This window comes from Psammomys obesus, unplaced genomic scaffold (genome assembly GCF_907164565.1).
Source record: "Psammomys obesus unplaced genomic scaffold, mPsaObe1.curated_primary_1811, whole genome shotgun sequence".
Lineage (NCBI taxonomy): Eukaryota > Metazoa > Chordata > Mammalia > Rodentia > Muridae > Psammomys > Psammomys obesus.
The window spans coordinates 23,646,655-23,661,780 of NW_026596134.1; the positions used below are offsets into that span (position 1 = coordinate 23,646,655).

Genomic DNA, 15,126 nt, shown 5'->3' on the forward strand with positions numbered 1-15,126 from the left:
GTTGGTTGGTTGGTTGGTTGGTTGGTTGGTTGGTTGGTTGGTTGGTTTTTCAAGTCAAGGTTTTGTGTGGCCTCTGTTGTCCTAAACTCAATTTGAATGCCAGGCTGACCTCAACTCCCAGAGATCCCGCCTGCCTCTGCCTCCCACAGTGCTGGTATCACAGTGTGCACCTCTACCGGAAGTTACTTCACTCTTTCACTGCCTGGCTGCTTTGAGAAGCAATGAGACCATGGAGAATTATGAAATCGTGGCAGAGAATTACAAAACCATGGTGGAGAATTCCTGCAATCCTAGCACCCGAGGGACAGAGGTAGCCTGCTAGGGCCACAGGGCTACAAGATGATCGCAATCTTCCTTACAAGGAAAGCAAAGAGTTAATAAGGAGAGCATCCGGCCAACTTCAGGCCTCAAGCTAGCTTTTCCCTGCTCTGGAGAGGCTTCTCTCCCAGGTATTGAGTGAGCTGAGACCTCTCCAGGAGATAAAGGGCCGAAGTAGGAAGTCAACTTCTCAGAAGAGATCTGTATCCTTTTCATGGTAGCGCATAATTAATACTGTTTACAGATCTTCCCTAAGAACACTCCAAGCCACCTGGTGAGGGGGTGGCAGAGGCTCTGGGTCTACACACACCAGCCTCGGCTTCTAGAAAATCTAATCTAGAACATTCCTGCCCCCGTTTAAACACAGAGAATGCGTTTGTCTTCTAAAATCCCATTTTTAAAATAAACGATTTTAAGAAGTTTAAAACAACAAGCCCACAAAGCCACTTCCCGATTTAGGAAGACAAACCCCGTGGCTTCAGTAACAAATGTGGATTTAAACACAGTGGCAAACATTTTCTCGCTGAGCTCTAAGTTCCATGCCCTGGTTGGAGCAAGAGAACCGTCTGCTGTGCACCTATTTCACAGAGACAGAGCCAGAGGTCCCTTCCACCCAAGGGCAGGGGTATAAAGCAGCAGATGCCCCGTATGCCAGGTCCTGGTTTCCAACCCCAGCTCCAAAAAGGGGACTACAAAGCAAGACAGGCCTACAGGCACCCACTGTTTGTCTCTTAAGATTGGTATACAAGATGTTCAATGCACATTTCCAGGCTGGCTTGCCAACGGGATTCGAAGGGACATAAGGGAAGCAAGGAGGCGGGGCTTACAAAAACTGCTTTAACACTTTCAAAGTTCTAATTTTAAAATCAAAATTTAAAGCTTTTTTTTTTTTTTAAGGGTTTGAAAAAGTGTTATTCATGCCAGGTGGTAGTGGCTTAGGCCTCTAAATCCCAGCAATCAGGAGGCAGAGGCAGGCAAGGATCTCTGAGTTTGAGGCCAGCCTGGTCTACAGAGTTCCAGGACATCCAGGGGCTACATAAAGAAGCCCTTGGGGGTGGAGGTGGCAGAGAGTATGATTCACAGCCAGTGACTCAGGAAGCAGGGGCCGGTGGCTCTCTGGAGTGTTGGGTGAAGTCAGGTTAAGACCCTGTCACAAAATGCCAAATAAACATTATTCATGACCACAATAGGCTAATGGCATTTTAGCTACTTTGTGTACATGTGTATGGGGATGAGTACCGTAGTGCCTGTGTGGAGGAGAAGTTATCCTTCACGTTAGGTTTCAGGGATTGAAATGTTGTTAGACTTGATGGCAGGCCTATCTAAGCAATCTCTGAGGCCCTCAAATAGTTCTATAATCTAAATGTGATTAGATCAAAATAATTACACTAGTTTATTTAAATATATGCATATTAAAAACTTTGTGGTATATGATCAAACAAGTTACACTTGTCGTCATAGTAAAAGTTCATAGTGGTTGGACAGGGTTGGCCTTTCATCCCAGCATTAGAGAGGCAGAGGCAGGCGAATCTCGGAGCTCGAGGCCAGCCTGGTCTACAGAATGAATTTCAGGACAACCAAGGCTACACAGAGAAACCCTGTCTCAAAAAAAAAAAAAGTGTATAGTAAGTGATATTTGTTAAAAGTGAAAATAGCAATGAACACTAAGCTAGGGGTCAGCAAAGAGGCTCAGCAGCTAAAGACACTTATTGCAAACACTGATGAGCTGAGTTTCCCCCACAACCCCCAGGGAACCACATGTTAAGAGAGAGCCTACTCGAGCAAGCTGTCCTCTGATTTCTACATGTATGCCTTGATAAGCACACACCTACACAACCAGTTCCTAGGTTCAATTTCCAATAGTGTATAGGGGGAAAAAAAAAAGGAAGAAAGGAAGGAAACTAGGTGTGGTAGGACTAGAGCAAGCCTACAGTCTCCACACTTGGTGTTCTATCTGCATGTATGACAGAAGAGGACATCAGATCCCACTGTAGATGGTCATGAGTCACCAGGTGGTTGCTGGGAATTGAACTCGGGATCTCTGGAGTGCTCTTAGCCGCTGAGCCATCTCTCCAGCGTGGTCTCAGCACTTGGGAATTTGGGAAGTTGAGGCATGAGGATCCGTAGATCAAGACCAGCCTTGGTTACAGAGGGCTACATAAAACCTACAAAGAAAACTCATGAACAAGGCCAAAAGAACCATGTTTGAGCTCACAGGGAAGGGATGGGTCAAGTGTCTGACCCAAGGGCCTGGTGGGTTAGCCCAGCCTCTGACTGCAAACATATCCAACCTTTAATGCCCTCAATTGGTCTAACAGATCAGTATCTGATGAGATTAACAAATAAAAATTTGCTGAATAAACAGGATCACCCCAGGGAAGCTTGGCCAACGTCTTCCAAAGGGGTCAAGGGAGAACAGTGGAACAGAATACCGTTGAGGCCAAAAGGCGGGCCACTGGGTCAGGAAGCAGACCAGGGAGAAACCAGGCAGTATCTCTGGGTTTGGCAGTGTGTGTCCGGGTGGGAGGAAACAGGCCCCTTTCGGTTACCTGCATAGATGGTGCTTAACAGGTGTTCAACAGGTCTCTCAACTGACAGATGCAAGTTAAGTGTTCTACACTAAGCCTGACGCAAGCAGGAGTCACTGAAAGTCCTTCTGGGCGATAAATAATACTGCGCAGGGAGGGCTGAGCCACCATTATCCTCCACTCACCTGCACGGCGACTCCTGAAAACTTTCATCAAGATGAAAGAGGTGACTACCCCAGGGCTGCCAGCATGTGACCCAAGCGATATGCAAACGCATCGAAAAATAGCCTAAGGCCACCAGGATCCCGGTCGGTTCCGGTTCTCCGGTTCACGTGAGGCCAGGCCTACCCTTCTACATTGTGTGATTAAGATAAAGACAAAAAGAGGGGCTAGGTCTGGAAGGGTAGGGTAACACCTATATTCCATCCCCCCCCACACACACACCCCAAAAAAGGCTTTTGGAGGGAGGAGGGGTCATGCATTTGATGGTATAGCATGGTAAGAGCTGTCTGGGATTAGGTATTCCTGTGGCCTTTTCTACAGTGGGGCAAGAGATCCGAGTCTTCCCATTAGAGTCCTTGTCGAGAATCCCCGAGTGAAAACCACAGGCCTCTGTCCCCAGAGAACCTAAACCTGAATTTAAGAAAATCACCCAAGCTAGACCTACAGGCCAAGGTACCCACCCACGGCCTGAACCCAGGGTCTTGAGCGGCCCACCACTCACCTTGGATGGTTCTCTTGAAGAACGCCTTGCACGCTTCACAGGACGCCACACCATAGTGGTAGCCAGAGGCAATGTCCCCGCACACGAGGCACAGGCGCTTGGGGATGGCATTAAGCATGTACTCGCACTTGATGGCCGAGTCCTCCATGATGCCACTAGCACAGTCCTCGTAGCTCTTGCGGCACGGGGTGCCACCCAGACCGGCACCCGCGAACATCGGTGGCGAGTCCAGACCGTTGGCGTGGGTGCCCAGGGCCATGCCAAAGCCACCGCTGGCGTCCGAAGAGCCGCTGGGACTGTGGTGGCTGAGGGCATCAATGCCCGAGGACGGGCTGGATGGCTCCGTCTTGATGAAGGAGCCGCAGCTGGAGCCCAGGTGACGCTCTTCCGAGGACATCCGATTCAGCAGCCTGCAGACACAAAACGCGGGAGTCAGTCCTAAACCAGGTGAGAGGGAGGGGCGGGGCGCTAGCCTAGTGGGCGGGTCACGTGGGCGTGTCTGCAGCTAACGGGTAGGAGAGAGGAGGCAATGGCCTGGTCAGTAGCCGCCTCCCAGAACAAGTCTAAGAAAATCTTGATTAGTAAACTTCAAGTCAGGCTCCCTGTGCTTTGCAAGTTTCCTGCCGAAGGATGACAAGATGCCAACTCTCCCTACTTCCTACCTGACAAACAGTGGAAGCTGACAACGCACCTGTCCCCAGTGTGGCGCCTAGCATCAGGCACTCACAGTAGAAGCCCTTTTAGCCCCGTTCACAGTATCTCCCAACCCCGGTGAGTCCTGACGTTCAAGCTTAGGGCTTCCCTCGGTAGTACCTCGCCCTCACCAAGACTGTCAGGTGTTCTAACTGGAGCAGAGAGAGACAACCAGTCCCAAAGGCACCAACCAGGCTGACGGTTGGTTTTTATCCGTGGCCAGGCTTGGTAACGGAGGTCCTATCTAAATGGTGATTTCTTGGCCCTCTCTGTTTTCCCTTCTTTTTTTGTTTGTTTGGTTGGTTTAGTTTTTCAAGACAGGGTTTTTTTCCCTGTGTAGCTCTGGCCATCCTCAAACTTGCTCTGCAGAACAGTCTGGCCTTAAACTCAGAGATTGTGCCCGCCTCAGCTCCTCAGGGCTGGGATTAAAGGTGTGGGCCACTCACCCTGGCATGCCACCATGTAACTTTTTTTTTTTTTTTTTTTTTTTTTTTACTTAATTACTTGCTTTAATTGATTAGGCCATGGGTTGGTGGTCCTTCTCCCATCTTGGGATTAACACTACCATGCTGGGCCTGACTGGCAGTTGTTTTTCCTAATGATTTATTTTTATTTTATGTACACTGGTGTTTTGCCCGCATGTGTGTCTTTGGATCACCTGGAACTCTAAGACAATTGTGAGCTGGCAGGTAGATGCTGGGAATTGAACTCAGGTCCTCTAGAAGAACAGCCAGTGCTCTCAACCGCTGAGCCATCTCTCCAGCCCACCACCCACCATGTAACTGTTAAGCAGAGCTGTTTTTCCTTTAGAGGTTGAACTCTCCACCACCACCACCCACACACCCCAACTCACACAAGCTCAACAGGCACCCTACCTATCAGTTAGGATTTGGGTCTGAGGCAGGAGGCCAGGTAGATGGCCTCAAAAACCGTCAGGCATACTGGCTCTTCTGAGGCAGAGACGAGAAGATCTCTGAGTTCAGGGCCAGCCTGGTCTACAAAAAGAGTTCTAGGACAGCCAGGGCTACAAAGAGAGACCCTGTCTCAAACAAACATGATCCCCCTAAAGCAGCCCCACTCTCAGACCTGCCTCAGTGGAGGGAGAGTAAGCACCAGCTTATGCACCCAGAAAAAGTAAAAGGGGAAAAGTACAAAGGAAAAAATCTTGGAAAAACAAACCGACATGAGCAGAAAGACTCCTCTGAGCGCTGAAGAGCTCAAAGGTAACTTGCTTGTGAATTCCTCTTTTCTGCAGTGCTTCCTCTTGCACCCACAGAACAATCCCTGGCCCAGCCTCACACCGAGACCACAGAATTGTTGATGTGACCTGCCCATGGGGCTTTTGGTCCCATGGAAGGGCAATTGCACTCAGGACACCTCCTGGGGCTGTCACTAATCTGCATGTGAACTTTGTACAGAGTTCCTTCAACCCTAGAGAGCCTCTCTTAGCTGCCCCCATTCTCTGTTTCCTACACAGAGGGTCCCCAGCTAAGGGTCACCTCCAGACCCTTCCTATAGCTCTGACTGGTACCTTGCCGTCTTCCTGGGCACTGCTTCCCACCATTCCTCTAACCTGAGAAAAGAGCAGAGCACCATCTGGAGGGGAGCCTGACTGAGCACACGCACAGTGCTCTGGGCTCCTCCCCACAAGCCCTTCCACATGGGGACAGACACAACAGCTGACCCCTCACCCTTGAACTTCTGACCCTCTCTAGCTTTCCCTCCGACTGCTTTTTGTTTATTTGTTTGTTTGTGACAGGGTTTCTCTGTGGCGTTGGCTGTCCTGGACTCGATTTGCAGACCAGGCTGGCCTCGAATTCACAGCTAGCCTCTGCCTCTGATTACAGGTGTGTGGCACCATGCCCGGGGGTGTGGGGGAGGGCTCTGACTGCTTTAATCTTAGCTCTTCTCATAGCTTTGAGGCACCTTGGGCCCAATGTGAATTCCCCAACTCCCAGTTCTACTCGGCCTTCCACAGGGCCCTGAGTGCACCAGTGATTTCCCAAGATGCACTTGACACAGGCAGTCCTAACAGCAGCCTCTGCTGAGTATGTCCTGTAGCCCCTGTGCTTCCCTTTCTGTCTCTGAAGCACAAGGAACATCTACCTGGTGGGAGGCAGAGGAAGGCGGCAGCTTCCCTTTGGAGGGTGAAGGCCACACTTTCCCACTGCCTTCCCAGTCTTGATGCGCAGCCTACCCTGAAAGACACTAGAGGTGTCTGATTGTGCTCCCAAGTCCTGGAGTCCTCTCCAGCCCTGTGTCTTGATTCAAGGTATCTTTCTACATCTGGGATTCCCCCAGGGCTATGAAACTGGATCCTGGTCTCAGTCAAAGTGGTATAGGAAGCAGCTAGTAATTTAGGGTCTGAATCCCAACAAAGAGGCATTTGGTTTAATGGTGTCATTTATTAATCTCTGCCTCCACCCCTCCCTCCTCTTCCTCCCTACCTCTCTTGTTTTCTCTCCCTCCTCCTATCCCTCCCTCCTTCCTTTCCTTCCTTCTGGTTTTTCAAGACAGGATTTCTCTGTGTAACAATTAATTAATTAATTATTTTTTTGTTTTTCAAACAGGATATCCCTGTGTAACAGAGCCCTGGCTGCCTGGAACTCTTTGTATACCAGGCTGCCCTCAGACTCACAGAGATCCTCCGCTTTCTTGAGTGCCAGGATTAAAGATTCATACCATCATGCCCGGGGCTATTTTATTATTTTTATAATTTATTTTATTTAATGTGCACTGGTGAGGTTCCACCTGGAACTGGAGTTACAGACACTTGTGAGCTGCCGTGTGGGTGCTGGGAGTTGTTCTTAACCACTGAGCCATCTCTCCAGGCCCTATTTTATTATTTTTTGAGTGTGCTTGTGGGTATGTATGTGCACACGAGCTCAAGTATGCTTGGAGAAGGCTGTACCCACAGGAGCTGGAGTTACGGGTAGCAGAGAGGCACCTGACATGGGTGCTAGGAGCTGAACTCTTCCCAAGGGGTGAGCAGTAAGTGAAGTATTCTTAAGCTCTGAGCCATCTCTCCAGGCGGGCCTCTAACCCTCCATCCTCCTGCCTTAGCCTCCTAACGCTGGGCTTATGGGATTTTAAGGTGTCTGCCCATTGGCACATCTAGCTCAGCTTTCTCACCTCTATGGCCAGTCCTGCCCCACCAGGATGCCATCCCAATTCAAATCCATGCTTCATGCTAACTGGAGGGCAGGAAGATGACAAGCACAACAGTCTTGAGGCCAATGTTAGCCTGTAGGCAGTCTGCTTCCGGGTTGCCTGGTAACCTATGATGTCATCATGTGTCGCCCGCCTGGTGTGTGGCAGACTCATTTATAGCACAAGCTATAAAAGAGCCAACCCGACACTTTGCCTCTCTCTTACTCTCCTCTCTTGCTGTCTCCGCCTCGCTTCTTTCCTGGGGAACTCCCACCATGTCTCTCTCTTTCCTTTTCCTCTCTATCTCTCCACCTCCGCCCAATAAATCTCTTTCATATAATATCTGTTGTGTGTGTGGCACCATTTTAAAATAAATACTAACAGCCAGACCCTCTCATGAAAGAATCCCAGGCTAGCGAGGGTGGCGGGGGGTGGGACGGTATGCAAGTTTCTGGTCTTCTTTGGCTATAAAGATCCCCTGCGAGGCCTTGGTTTTGGTTTGGTTTGGTTTGGTTTGGTTTTCCAAGACAGGGCTTCTCTGTTTAACAGACCCCTGGCTGTCCTGAACTTACTTTGTAGACCAGGCTTGGCCTCAGACTCACAGAAATCTGCCCGCCTCTGCCTCCCAAGTTCTGGAATAAAAAGCTCATGGCACCACACCCGGGCTTAGGCCTTGTTTTATTTCATTTCCCTTTTCATTCTTGGGCCCTACCTGCCTTTCTAGGTAACCCATGTTGGTCTGGTTCTTACCATAGAGCTCAGGCTAGCCTCGGCCTGACAACAGTCCTACCTCAGCCTCTTTGGGTGCTGAGATTATGGCATGGACCACCACACTCAGCTCTGGATCTTCCTTCGTGCCATTGTGTCTAACCATCATGACCTACCTGCTAGAGACTGTTTCCCTTACTTAACAAAACAGACAGCAGGGGCGCCAAGCTTATTCAGTTAACCAGAGTGGTGGGAGAAGCCAGGGGCCCAGGCAGCACTGTCTGAAGATCCTCTGCATAGGCCTGAGGAAGACCCACTCTGTATAGAAACTTGGTCTTTACAGTCTCCCAAAATACAGATAGTGTCCTACTGTCCCCAAAAGACCCAAAGTAATCACTGTCACCTCTTGACCCCTAGAGTTGGGTGGGGGAGGCACAACTCAGGCAGGGCTGCACAGTCAAACTTTCTCGAACCCAGGAGAAGGAAAAGAACAGAGAACTCCGAGGCAGAGAGGGTGCCTTTTCTACTCAACCTGGCTTCACACAACTGGCAGGGCAAAAGAAGTCACCGGAGATGCCAGACCCTCTGGGACACTTGGCTGTGGTCTCTGTCTATCCCTGATTTAAGGCACTCATTCATAGCAAAAGGTAAAGAAAGGGCGGAGAGAAAGGAGTCCAAGAGGACAGAGCCAGGTGAGGCAGTGCGTACCGAGTAATCTTAGGAAATGAGAAGCAGAGGCAAGCAGATTGCAGCAAGTTCAAGATCAGCCTAGGCTACATAGAGAAAGGAAAGAAAGAAAGAAAGAAAGAAAGAAAGAAAGAAAGAAAGAAGGAAGGAAGGAAGGAAGGAAGGAAGGAAGGAAGGAAGGAAGGAAGGAAGGAAGGAAAGGAAAGAAAGAAGGGAAACTGAGAGACTGAGGGAGAAAGGGACAGATGGACTGACAGAGCGATGGAGGGAGGAAGGAAAGAGCTTCCTTCAGTCAGTAAATTGCTTGTCATTCAAACATGAAGACCTGAGTTCAGATCCCTATAACGCATGTAAAAAGCCAGACATGGTAGCATGCTTGCAATCCTAGAACTGGAAAGGCAGAGGCAGAGGGATTCCAGGGATTTCCTTGCCAGGTAGTCTTGTCAAACAGAGAGCTCCAGGTACACTTCGATCCTGTCTCAAAACAGTAAGGTGGAATGGCATGGTGGTGCATACCTTTAGTCCCAGTACTTGGGAGGCAGAGATAAGTTTGAGGCCAGCCTGGTTTATGTATAGAATTCCAGGCTAGCTAGGGCTGCCCAGTAAGACCCTCTTTTCTTTCTTTCTTTCTTTCTTTCTTTCTTTCTTTCTTTCTTTCTTTCTTTCTTTCTTTCTTTCTTTTTCTTCTTCTTTTTTTTTTTTTTTTGACTGGTTTTGTTTCAAGGCAGGGTTTTTCTGTGTAGCCCTGGCTATCCTGGAACTCACTTTGTATACCAGGCTGGCTTCAACCTCAGAGATCTACCCGTCTCTGCCTCCCAAGTGCTGGGATCAAAGGCATGCACCACCATGCCCCTCTGAGACCAAAAGAAGAAGAAAAAAAATGGTGCGTGATTAAGGCACCCAATGTCAACCTCTGGCCTCCACATACAAACAGGCACTCCCTCATACACATGTGAATGTGCACATGCTCAGACACAATGCACCCTTAGGTTAACTGAGGAGGAATCGGAAGGGAATAAAAACGGCCTGTCACAGATGTGATGGTCAGAGCCACCTGGAAGGGAGATGGACAGTCTATCAGACGTGGCCACAAGGTCAGAAAGAGAAACAAGAGGCTGGGGCCTCTCTGTCTGTAAGTAAGTCATTAGGAAGTGCCGCGGCCCCGAGCAGGCTAACATTTATGGTGAGAATGGATGCAGCTTCGCAACAGCTGGAGGGAAAGTGAACACAGACGATTCTTCAGGAAGTTCAGCTGCCTGGGGTGGAGGAGGTGGGGGGGGCTGGCGCCTCACTCACCTACAGTCAGCACCTTTTGCTTACTCACAAGGCATGCTCCCTTGGGCTTGAGGATGTGGGTGTGGGAAAGGACACACTTTCTCCGGTGTTGGGTCCCGTTAGTATCTTTGATGAGAAGCAATTCATTGAGAATGGAAGGAATTTGAGGTATGTAAGAATAACCACCCACGCGTTCCAGTTCGCCCTGAGCAATTCAGTCCCACCTGCCGACCTCTTCTCACCACCAATCACACTTCCCATTTCTCTTCCCAGCGCAGATTGCAAATTAACAGGGCCTCAGACTGAAAGTATTATGGATTTGAGATTTCTTTTTTTTTAGATTTTGGAATATCTGCACATGCATAGTATGTGAAGATGGGAAACAACTCTAAACGTGCAATGAGTTTATTTTCCCCAAAGGCCAGAAGGCAATTTTATACAAATGTTTTCAGTGCTGGGGATCAAACCCAGGGCCAGCGCTCAAACCCACAACTTTTAAATTATTAAAGATACTTTCCTACCATTGGGAATGCAGTTCCGGTGAAAAGCCTTGGGTCCCAGCACCGAAGCAAAAAGCGATAAAACAGATTCAGATTTCAGTGCAAATTCTGGATCTCAGATTTTCAGATTAGAGCACTCCAAGTTCTGCCGGTGGCTGATGGCGACTTTGTACTGAGTGTGATTCGGACTTTTTAGCATATGCCCCACCCCTAACCCCCAGGCCCACACAATAGGACTCTGCTTCCCAAAACCAGTAAATAAATAAGAAAGTGTAGGGATGAAAAGGGAGGGGCTGGGTTTGGAACATGTTCAAGGCGCTGGGGGTTCATTCCCCAAGATTGAGACACCCTAAAACAGTAGGGACAAAACTAATCCTGAAGAACAAAGTCAAGACAGGAAGGCAGAGCCTCTATGATGACTTAGCGGACAAAAACTGGAGGATGTGCGCTCCTGGAACCCAGGTGAAGGTAGCAGGAGAACTTCAAAAAGCTGTCCTCTGACTTCTACCCTTCAAAAAAAAATATTAAGGGGGGGAGGGGAGGTAGAGGACACAGCTCAGTTGGTACAGGGATGATCAGCTTGTGCAAGGCCCTAGGTTTGATCCCCCACACTGCCTGGTGGTGTATGCCAGTAACTCCAGCACTCAGGAGGTGCAGAGAGGAGGATCCAAAGTCCAAGGCTAGCTTCAGGTACCCAATCAGTTGAGTTGGACCCCAGCCAGAGCTACACAAAACTCTGCCACAAAAAGTCATCATCATACACCTTTAATCCTAGCACTTGGGAGACAGAGGCAGGTCTCTCCGAGTTAAAGACCTGCCTGGTCTACAGGTCAGTCCCAGGCCAGGAAGGGCTACACAGTGTAACCCTTCCTTAAAAAATAAAGAAAAGAAAATTAAAAGTGAACAGATTTTGGAGGTGACAGTGGATAGGCAATGAGTGGAGTCCAGGAAGGGTACAGTCCCAGGGAGAGAGACAGAGGCAACCAACACATACTCTGGGAGGGGGCTTAGGTCAGCCCATCATCAGGGCTGGCTGGATCAATGACTATTGACTCCTTGTGGGAAGGGAACAGACATCCCATCTCAGGGCCTTTGCGAGAGCAATCGTTGGTGGTCGAAGCCCCTTGAGGCATCATTTCTCTTTGACCCGTCTGGTAATGGAGCTCAACAAGCCACCTTGGCCTCAATGTCACCACCCTCTGATTAAATGTGGCCTCCATCTTGCTCCCACCCAACCTTTTCTGTCCCCTAGACATCACTCCACAGGGCTGAAGACTCTTTTAATACAAACAGACGGGGAGCAATGTTCTGAATGAAATCTAGTTTTGCCTCTAATCTCTAAGGGAAGAACACTGGTGTCTCATAAATTTAGCAGGCATGACCTGCTAGTGGATAGGCAGCTGGGGGGAGGTATGGAATGGCCTGCCTATTTTCTAATGTAGGGTAGGGTCTTCCTGTTAGTATTTAGACAACCTGCTTCTGGGTTGCCTAGCAATCTATGATGTCATCATGTGTCGCTGGCCAGGTAACCACTGAAAATAATCTGGGTCACAAAAAAACTGTCGCCCTAGCTAGAGCCATGTGGCTCTCTGCTCAAGCCATGCACCTGAGGACAGGGACACACATCTGTGCCAAACATACCAGTTCTGCCTCATTGTATGGTTGGTTTTGAGAAGCCAGGTGGCGCCTTCTCTGGACCTGGGGTGTTCATGAGTGGAATGGGCTCACCTCCAGCAACTGTTTCCCAGCACCATCTAGATAACGGGGCTGAGGAAGTGACCAGTTCTAAACAGTGCTGGTCCCAAGCCAGCGCTTCACGGGTGTTGGTGTTGTTGTGATAATTCCCACGGACAGCTTCCGGAGAAATTGGGTTAATTGACAAACCCCAGCTTCATCTAAACCTGAGGATAAAATGCAAGGAGGAGTTTGCCAAATACTAGGAGGGGAAGGGGTTGACAAAGAGGACAGACAGGCCTGGGAATCCACCGGGGGGGGGGGTGTCTGAAATACTGACTCACACATTTCTATAATCAGTGAGGTAACTAGAAGCCAGGGACCCTTAGGTAAGGCAGCTCCTCAGACCCTCTGGACCCTGGGAGGAACACACCTCAACTTCCTGGCAACCAAAACACTTGAGAGCTAGAGGAGGAGACTCATACCAGCTTGGCTACGTAGGGAGTTCCAGGCCAGCCTCAACCACATGAAACCCTGCCTTAAAAAACAAAACAGAAAAAAACAAACAAACAAACAACAACAAAAAAAACAGCACTTAGGGAAAAGTGAGCATGTTGGTACATGCTTAAAAAATCCCATCTCTAGGAAAATGAAAAATGCAAGGCTGGGCTCAGTAATCAGAAAGTTCAAGGCTGTGAGACCCTGTCTCTAAAAAAGAAAAAGAAAAGCATGCCTTTCACAGTACAGAATAGGGGCAAGCCTGTGGATAGATGTAAATGACTCTCAGAATCCCAGCTTTCTTGGTACTTACTACCTTGGAGTTAGGGGAGAAGGGGAAGAGAAGGAATGGGGTGACCAATAAGGAGCCAATTAATATTATAATAAATCAGGTTCTGTGCACTGAGATCCATTAATTATAGATGCATTTTTTTCCCTTAAACTCAGAAGTCTCATTAATTCAAACCTTTCCCCTAGTAGTCTCCGAATTGCTTATTTTAACAGAAAATATGTTTTATTATTCCTGTGGGGTTGACATCTTACATACATGTATCTTTCAACTTTTAAAACGAGACACACCTGCCCACCTGAGGTCACTGACCCATGAGTTCTCAGAGGGCCTTCTGCCTAACTTAGCCAGTTTTAGGTTAGTTAACCTAGCCTGGGAAATCTACTGGCACCTAAGTCATTAAAGAACCAGGCTGGCTGGTAGGCGGCACCCAAGAATGTAGGGCTTAGATTCAGTGAGCTGGGGCGGGGGGGGGGGGGTAAGGGGGGACCTGCTCACTGTCAAGTTGACAGAGAGAGCCACCCACCTGCCACCAGGCCAGGTCACATTGCTATTCAGGCACTTTCCTCTGTGACGTCTGGATTTTGTTTGTCTCCCTGGGAATGTTTTCCAAACAGTGTTTTTCCCCCTTGGGGCTGGCCGGGACTCAGGACAACTGAATGCTCAGTGGTGTTAACAGCCACAGTGACAGCCTTCCTTCCTCCTTCTGCATGCTACAGAGCTCTGGCAGAAATCTGTAATTAAGCACCGTGTCGCTTGAAAGATTAGTCAAAACCGGGCTGATCCCAGACAACTGATGGAAATCTCGTTGCGCGCAAATTACGGCACGGAAAATAATGATAGGTAATTAGTGTCTTTCAATTGGGGCTTTTTATCCATCAGTTTTCAGGCTTCACACATCAGGAGGGAAGAGAGAGGATGTACTGAAGCCAGAAGGAACCACTGGATGAAGAGTAGCTGCCTCGGGACAGCCAGGAAGTCCCAGTCCACTGGCCTGCAGACTGGCCACAACTAGTGTTATGAAACTTCAGCCCTGATCTATAACTTCCTCAGTGAAAGTGCCCTCATTTGGAGGCCATCAGTAGCTCTCATCTTAGTCTACTCTGCCAGCTCTGGGTTCCCCACACCTTAAGGGAAGAATAGTGTCATAGAGCCACTATAAACTAGATGTGCTGGCCCAAGCCTATAATCCCAGCATTTGGGAGGCTGATACAGGGGAATCACCATAAGTTCAGAACAGCTTGGACTACACAGGGAGACCTTGGTTCAAAAATAAAGCCAAACAAAAACAACAATGAAATGAGTAGGGGTTGAGAGTTGGCTCAGAAGTTAAGAGCACTTGCTGCTCTCCTGGAACACTATGGTTTGATTTTCAACATTTACAGAGCAGCTTACATGATTTGTAACTCCTTTCCACATGGATATGATGCCCTCTTTGACCTTTGGTAGTACCAGGCACACATTTGGTGCACAGACACACAAGCCGGCAGAGCACCCAAACACACAGGGGGTCGGGCGTCTTTAATCTCAGCACTCAGGAGGCAGAGGCAAAAGGATCTGAGTTTGAGGCCAGCCTGGTCTACAGAGTGAGTTCCAGGGCAACACAGAGAAATCCTGTCTCAAAAAGCAAAGCAAAACAAAACAACAACAACAAATCAACAACTCAAACACATAAAAAGAAGTGAACAAAAACTTCAAAAGGGAGCTTTACCGGAAGAATTTTCAAGCACAGGTGAAGACAGAATAAGCCAGAGAACGAGGAGGAGACAGAAGATTAGAGCAGATTTATGGAGTAAGTCTCAGGCCAAGAGAGCAATTCAGAGACGGAGAGAAAAGCCAGATTGAATCCATTAGCTGGGAGAGGCGTTTGAGGGAGAACACCCGAGTTGAACCAGGCAGTCCAGCGCTCAGTGACCACGGAAGCAAAAAACTTCAAAAGGCCAGCAAGATGCCTCAGAAGGTAAAAGGGCCTGCTGCCAAACCTGATGACCTGAGTTCTGACTCCTGGGACCCTCATGGTGGAAGAAGAGACCTTTACACACACACACACACACACACACACACACACACACACACACACAC

At 48.8% G+C, this 15,126-nt stretch overlaps 1 protein-coding gene across 2 annotated transcripts in view; it reads right to left on the minus strand.

Moving 5' to 3' along the window:
- Esrrb (estrogen related receptor beta) overlaps nt 1-15,126 on the minus strand; it is a 161,379-nt gene that overhangs the window by 42,957 nt on the left and 103,296 nt on the right. Inside the window, exon 2 of one of the 2 annotated variants that reach the window (XM_055593119.1) lies at nt 3,571-3,980. In XM_055593119.1, coding sequence (XP_055449094.1) covers nt 3,571-3,980 — 410 coding nt within the window. Of the gene's footprint in view, nt 1-3,570; nt 3,981-15,126 lie in introns of those variants that run through there. The other variant, XM_055593120.1, reaches the window with a different exon arrangement.